The 15,763-nt window shown below is 38.9% G+C and overlaps 2 protein-coding genes across 10 annotated transcripts in view; one reads left to right on the top strand and one right to left on the bottom strand.

Moving 5' to 3' along the window:
* Positions 1-7,029, top strand: part of C1H1orf112 (chromosome 1 C1orf112 homolog) — a 43,244-nt gene extending 36,215 nt beyond the window's left edge. For 3 of the 5 annotated variants that reach the window (XM_004658893.2, XM_045142224.1, XM_045142226.1), the window contains 5 exons: positions 1,669-1,782; positions 2,953-3,057; positions 3,897-3,977; positions 5,381-5,500; positions 6,698-7,029. In XM_004658893.2, coding sequence (XP_004658950.2) covers positions 1,669-1,782; positions 2,953-3,057; positions 3,897-3,977; positions 5,381-5,500; positions 6,698-6,892 — 615 coding nt within the window. In that variant the 3' untranslated portion in view covers positions 6,893-7,029. The remainder of the gene's footprint in view (positions 1-1,668; positions 1,783-2,952; positions 3,058-3,896; positions 3,978-5,380; positions 5,501-6,697) is intronic. The other 2 variants (XR_006635132.1, XM_045142225.1) reach the window with 2 other exon arrangements.
* Positions 7,018-15,763, bottom strand: part of Scyl3 (SCY1 like pseudokinase 3) — a 29,849-nt gene continuing 21,103 nt past the window's right edge. For 3 of the 5 annotated variants that reach the window (XM_045142228.1, XM_004658801.2, XM_045142229.1), the window contains 5 exons: positions 14,058-14,242; positions 11,021-11,192; positions 9,649-9,810; positions 8,117-8,784; positions 7,018-7,659 (listed from right to left, as the gene is read on the bottom strand). In XM_045142228.1, the coding sequence (XP_044998163.1) occupies positions 7,600-7,659; positions 8,117-8,784; positions 9,649-9,810; positions 11,021-11,192; positions 14,058-14,242 (1,247 nt within the window). In that variant the 3' untranslated portion in view covers positions 7,018-7,599. The remainder of the gene's footprint in view (positions 7,660-8,116; positions 8,785-9,648; positions 9,811-11,020; positions 11,193-14,057; positions 14,243-15,763) is intronic. The other 2 variants (XM_045142227.1, XM_012948861.2) reach the window with 2 other exon arrangements.

Below are 15,763 nucleotides of genomic sequence, written 5' to 3'. Positions count from 1 at the left end.
CTATGACCTTTCTTTGTGTTCCATTTGGTCCTGACCTTGTAAGTCTCTCCATAAAAGGGAGATTTTGATATTTAACTCTTTTTCCATCTTTCCAGACCATCCTTACTCCATTAATGTATGCCCCTGTAAATGTTAACGGTTGATCTTTCCAACCAGTGTTTTGCATTGATGCCTTTCCTTTAGGATCCCAACAAACTCTATTGTTAATTTTGGAAATTACATATTCTGTTCTACTTCCTTGTGTGGGCCCAACCTGATTATTTGAAAGATGCTTAGTTTTGCTTCTTAGCATTTCAGGCTCCTTCTCCATCCAGTAAGTCATCTGTAGGTTCAGGAAATGTGCCCATTAATTCCTGTAGTCATCTTGACAACAAGAATTTTCTTGTAAGTAATGTTTCTTGGGAACAATTGGTAAGGCATGTAACATAGCATTGAGAGGAACGTGTCTCATTAGATGAAATATACATTTGTGGTGTTGAGAAACTTTGTTCACTCAAACTAGTTGTAGTTTCAGGATCCATAATCTGTTTACGTGCTTAAACATTACAGCCTCAGAAATTGCTGTTGAAACATTCTTTTCTTGTTTAATCATTGGTGACTGTATAAACACATCTGAATTGGATTCCATATTACTACTGAGAAGGGGAGAATGAAAGCAAAACTAAGCAACAGTATACTTAGTATACTTATAGTAATTCCAAAAAATCCTAAGAAAGTGATAGCAGTAGCACAGACTGTCAGGCAGCAGGCATTCTAGGAGGTCACTGAAAGGCCTCCTGGCTTTGCCTTCGGAAGTCTCAGATTCCGCAGTTTTGCAAGATGGAGTCCCATCAGCATTGTACTCCGGAGCTGACTGCTGTAGCTGCATGGCCACCGCCATGGGCTCACAAATCAAGTTAGCTTTACCTCAGGATCGGGATATAAACAAAACATTAATAGAAGAAATTAACCCTTCCTATTTAGTATAATGTTGAAGTAGATGATCTTGTCACTATATATAGTAGGGTGGGACATAGAATGAACTTAAAACAGTAAAGCTTTGGTTTTAGCAGCTCTTGGTAATGATATGTACATGAAGAAACTAGCTCAGGAAATATTTACTAATTAGGTGTATTTAGTTAGTATATATGCATATGGATTATTATAAAGAAGAATTCAGTAAAATAGATTCATTGAATGCAATAATATTTGAATTTGTTGATTCTGAAAGTTCGAAGAGCCTTAAACATTTAGTAATTTTAGTATAATAGAATGTATCTTAACAAGTTCTAAAATTGCAGTTCAACTGTTCATACAGGGATTGCTTCCTTTATAGAGTGCATAACTGTTCTTTAAATCAAGAGGTGAGACACTAAGTTTGTTGACAAACTAAGGCCTCTTCACTTGACTGTGTTCAAACCAAGAGAAAACGTTGGCAAATATTTGCTTCAAAAGATGAATGTCTCTTTTTAAAGTTTCCCTCCTGGGCTAGAGGCAGAGAACTTAGGAGAGTAACAGTAGTAATGACTCCCTCATCTGATGTCATCACTCACATCTCAACTCAGCTCACCTTTGTACACTGTTGGGTGGTTCTGAGGTTGTTTCCCCTCCCTCATACATAGATCTTAGCTATTATATCTGTGCAAGATAGTTTTTATTTCTAACTGTTCTTTCTTTTCACCCTCTTAGGTAGTAACTCTGCAAACCTCACTCCTTAAGTTTGAGGCTCCTGACTATGTCTGTTTGGCAATGCTGGATTTTGTGTCTTCTCTAGGAAAACGTTTCATACCTCGAGATATCCAGGTGACAGACATGCTAAAAATATAAAATAAAAATAAAAAATATATATCTGCAGTGATTAAGGGGATTTTAGGCTTTTGATTTCATTTGTCCTTGCATGGTCTTGGTCTTATAGTCAAGGTTGGCCTGGCACTCAGTATGTGACCCAGTCTGACAATGGACTTCAGGCAGTTCTCCTGCATATTGCTATTAGAGATGTGAGCCTCCACACCTGACATAAGCTTTTGATTTCTAAAATTCTGTTAATTACTAACAATGAAAGTTAGGAGAGAAAAGGAAACCTAACAGAAGGGTAGCTGTGAAAATAGACCTCATTTTAAGTTAATTTTCTTACTAAAAAATGTATGTTGACATACAAATATTTGTTGGGTTGCTTACTGTCATCTGAGATACGAGATTCCACTGAGTGCCAGCAGACAATATTTAAGACATGTATAATTAGAAATTTGGTAATTTATTAGTTATCCTTTGGTACTATATTCACAAAAAGGTTAGCAGTTTGCTTTAAAGACAATATAGTTTAAAAATGTAGACGTAGAGGACTGCCATAAGTTCAAGGCCACCCTGAGATACAGAGTGAATTCCAGGTCAGTCTGGAATAGAGTGAGACCCAAACTTGAAAATCCCCCCCTCTCAAAAATTAAATAAATAAAAAAAGTAAGTCTATAGGTAACTCACAAGTGGAAATTTTAATCACAGGGGGCTTTTTAAATTACTGATGATTTAGCAAACATAAACCTGCAGTCTCAGCCTGCTGAAAGGCAATTGACAACAATCACATTACATGTTGTGTATGAAATGTTGGTGTGTAATGGAGAAAAGGAAATCAGAAAAGGGGACACATGAGGGTATGGTTTGAAATAAGATGTAGTCAGTGGAGTCTTTGTGAGGGTGACAGGTAAATAAAACTTTAAAGGTGAGGGTGAAAGTTCCAAATTCTTCTGAGCAAGGAAAGAGCAAGTACAAAGCAGGCAGTGTAGCTGACAGCTGGCAGAAGCCAGCATAGCCAACAGACATCATTGTAAACAATGGCTTTGACTCTGAGATAAATGGAAAGTTACGAGCAGATTTCAGCCAAGGAATAGAGGATATAACTTGTTCTGTATATATATGCTCCCTGGGACTCTACTGAAATCACTTTCTCTCTAATAACTAACTTGGTTTTCTTTATAGGACAAAATTCTCCCCAACCTGTCTCAAATTTTTGCCTTACTGTTAGCTGGTAGGAATTGGCTACTAGAACAGCATACATTGGAGGCTTTTACTCAGTTTGCTGAGGTAATTATTTTAAAATAATTTGTCATAATGACTTCCAAAATACTTTAATATTTCAAATATTCCAAGATACTCCAAAAATACTTATTGAGCTGCTTCCATGTTTCAGTTGTAAGATTTTCTCCTGGAGGAGATACTGTTAATCACCTATGCATAGGACTTCAAAGTGAGGCCAAAATAAAGGGACTTTGCCAAGGTTCTATGATTAACAAGGACTAAAAACAGGCCATAGCATTCTCCAGTAGTATATGGGGTTGAGTGATGACTCATATTATCTTGAACTACTGTGTGGGTTAGTTCTTCAATTGAAACCTGTTATTTTGAATTTAGAGAGAAGATAATCTGTTGTCAGGTCAAGTCCTGAAGAACTTTTTAGAATTTTTTCTTTGGAAATTCTCCTTTAATGCCTTGCTGTGCAGTTAAGCCTTTGGACACAAGTCCAGAGACATCTGTGTGCCTCAGAAGTAATTACAGCTTGGAACACTGAACTTGCATAGAACTTAGAATTATCCAAAAGCAAGAACTGAGCTTATAACCCTTGAGTATCCTTGGGCACTATTTTCTTTCAAAATGAGATTTTAATTTTATTGTTTTAGTTTTTTGAAGTAGGGCTTTACTGCAGCTCAGGCTGACCTGGAATTCACTGTGTAGTGTCTCTCAGGGTGGCCTTTAACTCGCAGCTATTCTCCCACCTTTGCCTCCCAAATACATGGATTAAAGGCATGTACCACCATGCCCAGCTCAATATGAGATTTTAATTAAGCCAGTTCTTAAACCTCATGTCATCTACCTTTGCAAGTTGCTGAAAAATATTAAATCTGTTGTGTTTATTAATCTTAAAGGGGACAAATCATGAAGAGACGGTTCCACAGTGTCTCCGCTCTAAAGAAACTAGGAACAAAGTTGTAGCCTTTTTGGAGAAGGTATTTATATAGTTCATATTTTATTCTTTATCACATTACTTTTATTTGAACTCTTTTGTTGTAATAAACTTTGCTGTGCCCCCTGCCCCAATGTGAGTGCAGCATCTTGCATATGCTGGTTAAGAACTACAAGTCTAGCCATAGCTTAAACTTTTAGTGTTCAGCATAGTGCTAACACAGTTAGGCTAAGCATCCCTCATTCAAAATGCTCTTAAAATAAAAATAACCCAGCCGGGTGTGGTGGCGCACGCTGTTAATCCCATCACTCGGGAGGCAGGGGTAGGAGGATCACCACGAGTTCAAGGCCACCCTGAGACTACAGAGTGAATTCCAGGTCAGCCTGGACCAGAGTGAGACCCTACCTCAAAAAACAAAACAAACAAACAAAAATAACCCAATGCTCTGAAATTTAAGTTTCTTGCATAAAATCATTAAACTCATTGTGTAAAATTGACCTCAGGGATAGTATGTGAATTTCATGTTCAAACTTGGCCACCATAGAAAAAAAGCTGAAGTACTTTTTATATTAATCAATTCAGAGTATATGTCAGATAAGTCACCGTAAGTCACTCATGTCCATAGTTGGTGATACAGAAGTATTGATAATCCAGGCAGTGAGGTTACCAATGAGGACCCTAAGCCACTGCTAATCATAATTAGGCATACCTGATTACAGGGGCCTATGATGGTACTTATCACTATATTTTCAGTATGTTTAAGTCATGATTTTATATACTGATTAAAGCCAAGATATGTAAGCCTTGACAATCTTTTTCAAAGTAGTTTTATAGCTGTACAGTAGGACCAGAATTTTGAATTATAGGGATCCTGTACTTACTTAAAATTTACATGGTGCCAGTGTTGTAATATAGGGATAATTATACCAATAAACAGACTAGTGAAATCAAAATTTAGGAATACCAGGAAAATTACTTAATTTTTAATAAGCTATGTCTAGTATTATAGTAGGCTGAATTTTATAGATTACATGTATCATATTCATACACACACACACACACACACACACACACACACACCTACCTAAACACATACAAATACTTATAGACATGTTCTCTATGTCTTTAAGTTGGACTTCAGTACATGTGTGTATAAACTGGCTCTGTCAGTGTTTTTGCCCTATGTTAATGAGTAGTTAACTTTCACTGACTCTTAACTTTTCTGTAGGGAAGGATTTTTTCCAGATTACATTAAGAAGGAGCAACTAGAGATGAATCTACCTGAGAGTTTGGTCACAGGCTAGTCCAGAATGGCTTATTTAACCCCCAGCATTTATAGAATACGTGCATACACGAGTGGGGCATTTCTCCTTCTAAATACTACTTGAAATGTAGTAGGGGTGCTGAGGTTTCACTGTTCACTTGGCTTTTCATGGGCTTTGACAGACTGTACTTGTAGAGGAAACTGAAGCCGCTAAAGTGGACCGGGTGAAACAGGAGAAATGTCTGCTCTCTGGACTGCTTACTAAAGTGACTGCAGCTGAAGGACAGGGGTCGTCTCCTGAGGTATGGGCTGCTTCTCAGTACCTGTTGGGCACTAAGTAAAATTCTGCCTCTTCACTAACTAGTTTGCTTTGGTGATTTTGTTCATGGTGAACTTCAAATACATAGATCCAGACATGTAAAAATCCTGCTTTATGGTAGTGCACTTTTAAAAATGACAGGTTCTTTTCCTGGATTGTTAACAACACCTAGTACTGGAAAAATAGCTTTATATCTATACATTTTCAGTATCTAACATCTATTTATAGTAACTTGGGGAAGTTTCATATTGTACCAACTATACCATTAATAGTCAATCAGCTTACTTTCCCAAAATATTTAGTTGATGTATATTGCCTCATTCAAAGGCAGAAATATGACACTAGGTATTTTTTGAGCACTAGGAGTATAATTTATAAGAATAAGTTATAACAGTAACAGTGTTCTAGGTTTGATTAGACTTAGGCCTAAAATATATTAAAGTCAACAAGTCAGTAATGTAAATAAATTAAAATGTAACATTCTTTAGGAAAATGGATTATGAGACATATTTTGGTATTGACCCTTCCTCCCACTGTCCAAGATGTTTGAAAGTCTGAAATTTTCTTAAATAGCTCCAAAAACCTCTGGAAAAGTTGTTAGCCTCATCAAGTTACAAACTCATTGTTAAGAAAGAGGTTCACACTTTTTTCTTAGATGTATGTGTCAACAAAAGCAGACATTGAGAATTGTTGTGTTAGGCATAATTTCTTCCTTTGGACACATCAGGATTGGAAGTTCATTATATGCTACTTCAAATTAGGACACCAGCTGAGGAGATGGCTCAGCGGCTAAAGGCACTTGCTTGCAAAGCCTGCTAGCCCAGGTTCAATTCACCACTGCCCATGTAAAACCAGATGCACAAATTGGCTCATTAGTCTGGAGTTTGTTTTCAGTGCTAAGAGACCCTGGTATGCCCATTCTCTTTCTATTTGCATGTAAATAAAAATATTTTGAAAAATCTGACAATAATATATTTATGAATCATATCATATTTATGACTTGGTATATGATATAAATCCTATCTGTAAATCACATATTAGGACACTGGTAGTCACATCTTTTTATATTATTGTAAATGACAGGGGTCTCCTTCTGTATTTGTGACTCAGTGACTAAAAAGGTTTCTATTTTTAGTATGAGTATTACAACATTACTTGTCTTCTTTTCCTTTTTTTTCAGCCTTGTACAAAAAGAGCCCGTTACGACTTCCCCTTGGAAGAAGAGTACAGGTCAGCAGTGCAGTCCGCAGCAGGGGCTTTGGAGACAACTGAGTTATTACTTAAAAAGGCTCCTGCTCCAGGCTGGCTACGAATGGAAATAGAAGCACTGCAAGAAAGGATAGAGAGGCTAAAGCGCTTGTGTACTCCAGGGTGAAACGTCAATGTTAGTTATTATCAGACAGACTTGGGTTTGATTCTTACCAACTACTTGATGTTTTGTAAATGAATTCCTGATCTTAAGTGTGTTTGTACATTTTGTAGCACATATAAAAGTTTTTGTAAATGTGAAAATAGTCTTTATTTGACATTTAGAGAAATAGTATTAAGGGGTATGTCTCATTAAGAACTTTGGTACAGTGTAATACATGTGAAACAGCCAGTAATTGCCAAGCCCACAAAGGACCTTTCACTCAGATGGTACAACTGTAAACAAATAAATATGGAAACCTTAGCAGTTGAAAGTTATAATTTACAACTATTTTTTTTAGTAAGTTATATTTCACAATAGCTTACTCTTCCTATTTTTACAGAAGTGGCACAGAATTAACCTAACCAGCCTGATTTTTAAAAATATTTTCTTTACTTCCCTAATTGTCCTGGAAAAAGCACTTCCCTTAGTTACTTGCTCTTCATGGCTATGCCCCCTAGAAACCAGTACAGCAAGCCTCCAAGCCTCCTGACCACCTGGGGCATTCAGCTAGCACCTGAGGTTGGTCTCACACTTGTTGGCACAGACTGCAAAAAGAGCTCCTGGTGTTGGAAAACAGGTTGCTTTGGGGTTTTCTTGTCCACACAGCCTGCTTTATGAGGTATTAGTTTTCTTTAAAGGAATCCTTCCTAAAGTTGAGCTCACACCCTTTGTCACCAGTTACTATCTTCCCAGTTCAGCTCTCCTTCTTCTTCCCAGCCTTCAGCCTCTCCCTGCAAGAAAGCACACCAACAGCAACCCACTGAAGCAAATTATATCCAAACTTGAAAAGCCAGAAATTTAAAAATGGACCCCCTATCCCATTTGTTCTTTTATCCCAGAACACACCGTAGTAATGTGTGTGGTAAAAATGTTCTAACCAAAAGCTGAGAAGCAGCTTTGGCTCCACTACAAAACCACAGTCATGGGAAAAACCATATATCCAGTAAGACCAGTCTTAGTTACTTAATGTAACAAATAGTCCATTTAAATAATTAGGCCACATTCCCCCCCTCCCAAAGGGAAGATTCCATTTCTAGGAACTGATGGCAATTCTGCTTCTGACTTGCTCATGTCATCCAAAAGTGTACAACAGTCTTTGTCCTCCACTGGGAGAACAGTGTATTTGACTGTAAATTAGGACCTACTGGGAAAATCCTTAGCATAATATAATCTGAAGAAAACACTCACCTCAGTCATTTCTGCTGCAGCAAATTTTGAGGAAAAGTGCATCACTGGGGAGATGTCATCCTTGTTAGGGACTGCCATTTCTGTCCTCAGTTCAGGTAAGATAAGAAAAGCAGCTGAAGGTTTAATTTCTGGGATCATATCAGCAAACCAGTCCAACTCAGGATCGTGGACTGGCTTCTTTTTTACTTGTATGGTAAACTCTTCTCCTAAACCAAGTTCTGATCGAGCCCTGAGAGGCCTTTCTTGTGACAACACTTTTGGTGACTTGGCTTGGCCTGGCTTGTCCTCATTCTGCACATGACTAGTTTTTAAAGGCCGAGTGTCTTCAGTGAGTGGAAGCAAAGCAGGAGTGGGCTTCTGCTCCCCGGGGGTAACAGGCATGGCAGCAGAGATCTCAGCTCCTTGGTTTACATTAGTACCTAAGCTGGGTTCACATTTATCCCAGGATTCTTCTTCAACACAGAGCTCAGTGCACTGTGACCTGGTGGCACCCAGTTCTCTGGGCCAAATCTCAATATTGACAGCTTGGTTCTCAGAGTCCTCAGGCTCACTCCAGTCAGGCCATTCCTCGGACTTTTTAGTGCCTAAGTTTTCTCTGTCCCCTGATGTACTTTTCACATCTGAGAGTCCATTCATGGGGAATTTAATAGAGTGAGAAAACTGATCACCTATGAGTATACACAGGAATTATTCTCACAAAATGTTGACAGGAAGCAACTGTATATAAAGCCAATTACTAGGAAGTATGCATGTACACAAGAGACACAGCAGCACATGATAGAGATGTAAGTTACCCACACACTACTATGCTGTACTCAAACACATGTCACAGTCAACCGGTCATCACAGCCTTTGTTAAGTAAGTATCTCCACATACTGCACACCGGCACACACACAAGTGCTCTTCAGCAATATTATCATCAACATAGTAATCAATGTATACTTTGAAAAATGTCTGTCCCAATAAGCTTTAAGTAGACTTCCCAAAGTGTTATGAAGGCACTGAACAGTTTTGTGCAGTGTGTTGGCCATGCTATCATTTCCTCACATGTATTTAAAGAACTGTTTCACATGTGCATTTATTAATTTTTTTTTGTCTTAAATTTATTTGCAAGCAGAGAAAGAGAATAAACATCCCAGGGTCTCTTGCCACTACAAACAAACTCCAGATGAATGTGCCACTTTGTGTAGCTGGCTTTGGGTGGGTACTTTGTGTGGGAGGCTTTGCAAGCAAGCACCTTTAACCATACTGAGCCATTTCCCCAGCCCTGTAATGTCTTTCAGAACTATCATTTTTGGTACAGTTTGACGCATGATGACATCACAAGTACCAAAATACACAAAATAATTCAGATGTCAACCCATTCTCACTAGTCATGAAGAGAGTTTAGGTACACAACCAGCATTTGGAGAGGTAAGTAAAAGAGCTTATAATAGGTTAGTCTCAAAATGCCCTTAATTTTCAGTTTAAACTTACAACTCTCAGAAAAACAAATAAGAATGGGAAATTTATATAAATGTAATATGCCCACCTGTCTGTAGAAGAGCACTGTAGTAATCTTGCTGTATATGCTGCTTGCTGTTGATGGACATGGTGCCAGAAAGGAAACACTTGGAGAATACATTAGAGGAGGGGTTCTCCAAGACTTGTGAGATGTGACTGTGCTGGCTGCAGACAGTGTGCATGGGAGAACCTGAAGATACGAGTCCCAAAAACAAATAGTAAGTTGCTTATTGATTTATCATGTTAGGTGAGCAATGGTTAATGGAAATAACTATTTCCAAACAGATACTCAAATGCTTTTAAAAGATATAACCAGTAGGAGACTGCAATAAAAAGTTACAGCCCTTAGCTGGGCATGGTGACGCGTGCCTTTAATTCCAGCACCCAGGGAGGCAGAGGTAAGAGGAGTGCCATGAGTTCAAAGCCACCCTGAGAGTACACAGTGAATTCTGGGTCAGCCTGGGCTAGAGTGAGACTACCTGGGAAAAAAAAAAGTTACAGCCCTTAAGAACATTCTAGTAGTGAGGTGAACCCCAAGTGATTCTAATTTTCTTTTAGTAACAAGTCTAGCAAGAATACAAGCCTAATGAGTGTAAATGTTCTTACTAGCATGAAAGTCTACACTGAAGAATATTTAAAAGAGCTTTTGTGCTATTAATATTAAATCCTAATGGGGGGACAGCTGTTTCAAGAAAATGCAGAGTTTACTAGAAAGTTTATACTGACAATTGGATATGTAGTAAAATGACTGAGTACTTCTTGTGTCTTAAAGTGAGGATAAGGGGACTAGCTTGGGGTAAGCCATCACTGTTAGGTCTTCAGGTTCCTTAAGTATATCTTTCTTCTTTACCCTAGTCCTCACAGCCTAGCCCATTATATTCTATGAGAGCTGAATTAGAGGCACAGAAATTTGTAATCAGCACATGATACTATTTTTAAGGTTATATGAAGGATCAAAAAAGCAATGAAATTGTGGGCAGAAAATTATAAGACCAGAATTAAGATGCTACTTTCTACATTACATACAATGGGAGCATATCAAAATTAAGAATTTCTGGAGCTATCCCCAAATAGCTTTTGCCTAACAGTCCAACAAAATTAAAAGAAGTTAAAATGTGCTGTCAGAAAGAACCACCTTTTTGGAAACTTAACTATGTCTATTAAAACTTCAAATATATCCTATATACATGAAAACAAGCTGTATATCTGTGGAGAGAGCTTCTAACATACACGAGTAAAAATATAGCTACTGTTTTGTGGGCATACACTCCCTATGAGCAGTCTGAAAGGAAAAACACATTTTTCATTATACTTTTCTATCATATTTCTGCATGTAGATGTTTTACTTGTTTAATATTAAAAACCTAGAAAAGACAGAAAGAGTTTTCATTAAGTCTTGCCTTCTGGAGTAGGGTCAGTAGTTTTAGTAAAACTTGGTGCAGTGCGTTTGAAGATCTTGGTTCTTTGTCCTCCCACAACCACTTCTGGTCCAAGTAGAGACACCAGCACTGCTAGGCTGCGAAGGGTGATTGCCACAAGGGAGTTGCTGGTATCACGCAGGCCCAGCAATACCTGGAAGAAGACGCTGTATTGAGTGTAGACAACCACAGTTCCTACCTGTCTTTCTCTCCCCTGGAAAGCAACTGGCTTATAGTCAGAATGTGCTTGCTATTATGAACTACGCTTTCCTCGATACTTCTTGGTCCATGGCTCTCAAGCTGTCACATGGAAAGAACCAGTATTTTTCCCCTCCTCATCCATCTTGGATTAGTACTAAATTTAAAAACACAAACAAATTTAAATACACTGCAAACATGACTATCACTATCAGATTGCTAACTCCACATCTGCATGTTCTTCATTCCAGGGCTGCTAACTGTTAGCAGGGCTGGCAGTGTGCACAGAATGCTCAGAAGCACACAGCTGGGCACTGACAATTATATTGCCCATCTATGACCCTCTTCTCAGCTCTGTACATCCCTTACAGAACCCTTACAGTCTCTGTTATAACGTATTTCATGGCTGCCTCAAACTGAGCCAATCATGATCTCTCATCATATAAGTTGCAACTGCAAGTAATGAGTTGTCTCTGAGGTTTGTTTAAAGTAAGGGCAGTTAGGGAACTTACGAGATATTTGTCCATGTGCATGCCAAAAACGAAGCAGAACCAGGAGCGCCATGTCATTTTTCCTTTGGCTTTAGCTGGTTTAATGTCAGTCTCAATTACAACCTAATGCACCTTCACTACGAAAGTCATGTGGATAACAGGCTGCCTAATGGTATGCTTACTAATGAGTTCTACCCGTAGATCTGCTAGTAATTCTCAAGCTTGCATTTCAGATTGAAGAGTGCCGTGTTCCTGTTCTACAGGTAGGATAACACTTGCTGCTGCAGATGAAATACAGTGCTAGGTTCTGGCAGCTGCGCTCAGAAGAGAGAGCTCTCAGTAAAGCACATGTCCATAGCCATGGCTAAGCGGCTCACTTTAACCAAGAAAACAGCAAAAATGACAGTCAACTCCTAGTCTACATCTGAAGGCTGCTTTCATCCTTTTGTCAGCCCTAACCAGACAGGAAGTTCACTATCTTACTAGGAATACCACCATGGAACTGTCCTATTGGGGGGCATAAGCCCTGACTTCTAAATTCATGGAGAGAAAGGCTCAGCTTCCAAACTCCAAACTAAGTATAGCCTGTTAGCCAACCCTCTGCAGTGCTGAGTCATTTTAGTTGAGTCAGCTTTGGTGAAGCCCCAAGGACTGAGGCCTCAGCTAATATCACACAGACCATCAGACCCATAAACTAAGCTAAAGCCAAAGAATCATGAGAATAACATGTTTGCTGTTTTAAGACACCAAGTTTTAGAATGGTTCATTACATACCCTGAGCTACATGGATGGAAAATAGTATTAATCTCCAAGAAAACAAATTATCAGAAAGATATCACGCTGAGCATGGTGGCACATGCCTTTAATCCCAGCACACGAGAGGCAGAGGTAGGAGGATTGCCATGAGTTTGAGGCCACCCTGAGACTCCATAGTGAATTCCAGGTCAGCCTGGGCTAGAGTGAGACCCTACCTTGAAAAACCAGGAAAAAAAAAAAAAAAAGATATCATATGATTGATATCTTAAAAAAACAAAACAAAACAAAAAACCCTTCCAGTGGAAAGATGGTTCAGCAGTTAAGGGTACTTCCTATACAAGCATGAGTGCCCAAGGCAGCTTGATACCACTGGAGTTTGAACTCCAGAAGCCACATAAACAGTTGGGCATGGTCATGCACATCTAGTCCCATTCCCAAATAGGAGCAGAGACCCAAGTTTACGGAAAAACCAGCAAGCCTCCGGGTCAATAAGCTCCTGCTATGGAACAGGACATCCAGCATTCTGTTCCAGGAACTCCAGGCGAGTACATAGGGCACCACACTGGGACATGCATATGCATGCACACACACACATATACACAAGCAAAATTATTAATCCTTATTCTAAAATCTTGTACTAGATTGAAAAATATCCCTTTACATTTTGTGTCTACAAATAATGTCCCCTTTAGAGGTTATATTGTGTTAGGAACAAGCCCTAAATTCAATAACTGGTATCCTTTTAAGAAGGCCAGGCAAAAATAAGGCATGGTGACATGCACCAGAAATACCAGAACTTCTGGCATGACAAGAATGGAGACAGGCAGGATGGTCAGGAATTTGACCCTGTACCCACCCCTCCCCCCAAACACAAGGCAAGTGATAACATGGCTAGGAGGATAGGACGGGCATGATGCTGCTACATGACCAGGTATGTCAAGGACTGCTTTTGGGTGCTACCAGGAACTGGTGAGAGGTAAGCCCCCAGAGGAAGCCTGTGCCAATGGTTGACTTAGCTGTCTACTCTTTTAGAACTGAGGATAAATTTCTATTGTTTAAAGCCACACCATTTGTGGTAATTTATTATAGCAGACATAAGAAGCTAATACAAATCTGGAATACCTGGGTGAACAGCTTATCAAAAGGGCTGATGGAGGATCAACATGTTGGAACCCTCTGCTGCAAATAGCCAAAGTTCCTCTTGGTTGTAATTATTACAATATAACTGGATAATCGGTTTATGTTCACAAAACATTCTACAAGGGATTCCTACTCAACTCCCCTCCCCTCCCCTAAATTAGCAAACAGAAGTATAATTGCTTCCAGGTTAATACCAAACATATTAGTTTATAATTCTCTACCAATGTGAATGCAATGCAAATACAATTTTGGTCCTTTGCATTCCAGTAGGTGTTTGTTGTAATTTTTTCCAGTGGGCTTTTGAACTGAATGAGGCCTTTGAAGCTACTACCTGAAAACCTTCTTTCACTGCCAAAGTTGCAGCACTTTTGCCCACTCTAATGGTCCTGCTTTAGAAAGCTCTATGCAACCCCCCTGCCAACTTGGTCTCTGACCTGTGGCAAGATGACTCTCTTCAGCTGCTCCTGAGTAAAGTGTTCCACATAGGCCTCAATGTGGGACAGCAACACCATCCGCACATGCTCCTCATGAACCTCGAACAACTGGAGAAGCATAGGGATAACCCGCGACTGGAACAGGGCTGGCGAGAGCAAGCAAGGGTTTTCTCCTGGTGCATTATCTACCCCCAAATCAGGGGTTAGAGGAAAAACAAACAGCAGTAACAAACAAACAACAACAAAAAAAAGTCATTTCAATGAAGAGCATGGAAAAATTCAAAAACTGAGCCCTGAACTTAATACACATTCTAACTTTTTAAGTCTCGAGCTAAAGGAATTTTTTTCTATTGACTCCAAATTACTCAAGGCTTAACTGTCTTAAGTATACTCCTTTACAGAAACCATTATGAAATATAAGAGTTAATACTTAATAGATGACTAGAAAGCTCATATTTTAATAGGATTCTAAATGAGTACCTTTTGTACATTTATGTTTAAATCACTGAGGAAGAAGTTCCTATACTAGATCAGACTGGTGACATACATTTTTGCAAATGCAGAACTTTAGCTACAAAGGACTTTACTGCTGGGTCAAGTTTACTGCTGTTACAGTAGTACTTATCAAACAGATGCACACATAGGAATCACTAGAGTAGCTTTAAAAATATCTACGCCTGTAGCCTGGCTCAGTTCCTGCTGAGTGGATCCAGCCAACAGGGACTATCTTTAAAATTGATGAGGTATATGCATGAGTACCCATATACACAAGAACATGCATACACACATTTGAACACACAACAAAAAGTCAGAAAATGACTCAAAAGTTTACTTCTGTCCAGGATCCACTGAGAAATAGGATGAAAGAACTAGAAAGAAAAATTCAAGACTAAAGAGAATCTGAGATATGATGAAATTCTAAACGGAGAAATAACTACCTGTAACATTGTTGGATTGATATCTTTTAAGAAAACTCTTGGGTCTGGATGGCGCAGTGGGTGAGAGTGCTTACTGCACAAGGAAGAGGACCTGAGTTTAATCTCGGCACGCACACGAAAGCTGAGCATGGTCATATATAACTCATCCCAGCACTGAGTGTGGTGGAGACAGCAAGATTGCTGGGGGCCCTTGCTTAGCCAATAGAGCCATAAAACAGAGTTCCAGGTTCAGTGAAGAGACTGTCCTTTAGTCTCCTCACACACGTGCATGGGGCACACATACAAAACAAAACAGAAAGTGGAACCCAACCTAACTCTAAATTCTATAGTATTATAAGAATGATGCACTATCTAACCTAATGTGTTAGCAGATATAGAGTTGTAAGTTATAAAGTTGCAAAGTAAACTTTCATTTCACATTCATGGAAAAACATTACAACCTGACGAAATAAAACAATCTTGGTGATTTTTAGTCTTTGCTGAAAACAGAAACTTGATTACTTTTGATTGTCAGAACACATAGGCCCAGATTCACAGAAAGGATAGTTACTAGGTGTGGAAAGAAGGGATTCAGGGGAAGGGGACTCAGGAATGGGTAAAGGGAAGATGGTGGTTAGGGACTATGATCATGATATGTCTTTATGTATGTATTTTTATATGCTGTCAAAAGTTTTAAAAAAGTGAAGCTCTCTGAAGATGTATGCTTTACCTTAAAATTTCACATTGCTTCACATTCTATTCATGTGTGTGTGTCTACTTATGCCAGTT

This window comes from Jaculus jaculus, chromosome 1 (genome assembly GCF_020740685.1).
Source record: "Jaculus jaculus isolate mJacJac1 chromosome 1, mJacJac1.mat.Y.cur, whole genome shotgun sequence".
NCBI lineage: Eukaryota > Metazoa > Chordata > Mammalia > Rodentia > Dipodidae > Jaculus > Jaculus jaculus.
The sequence above is the reverse complement of the archived record's forward strand: the minus strand, read 5'-3'. Positions and strand labels throughout refer to the sequence as shown.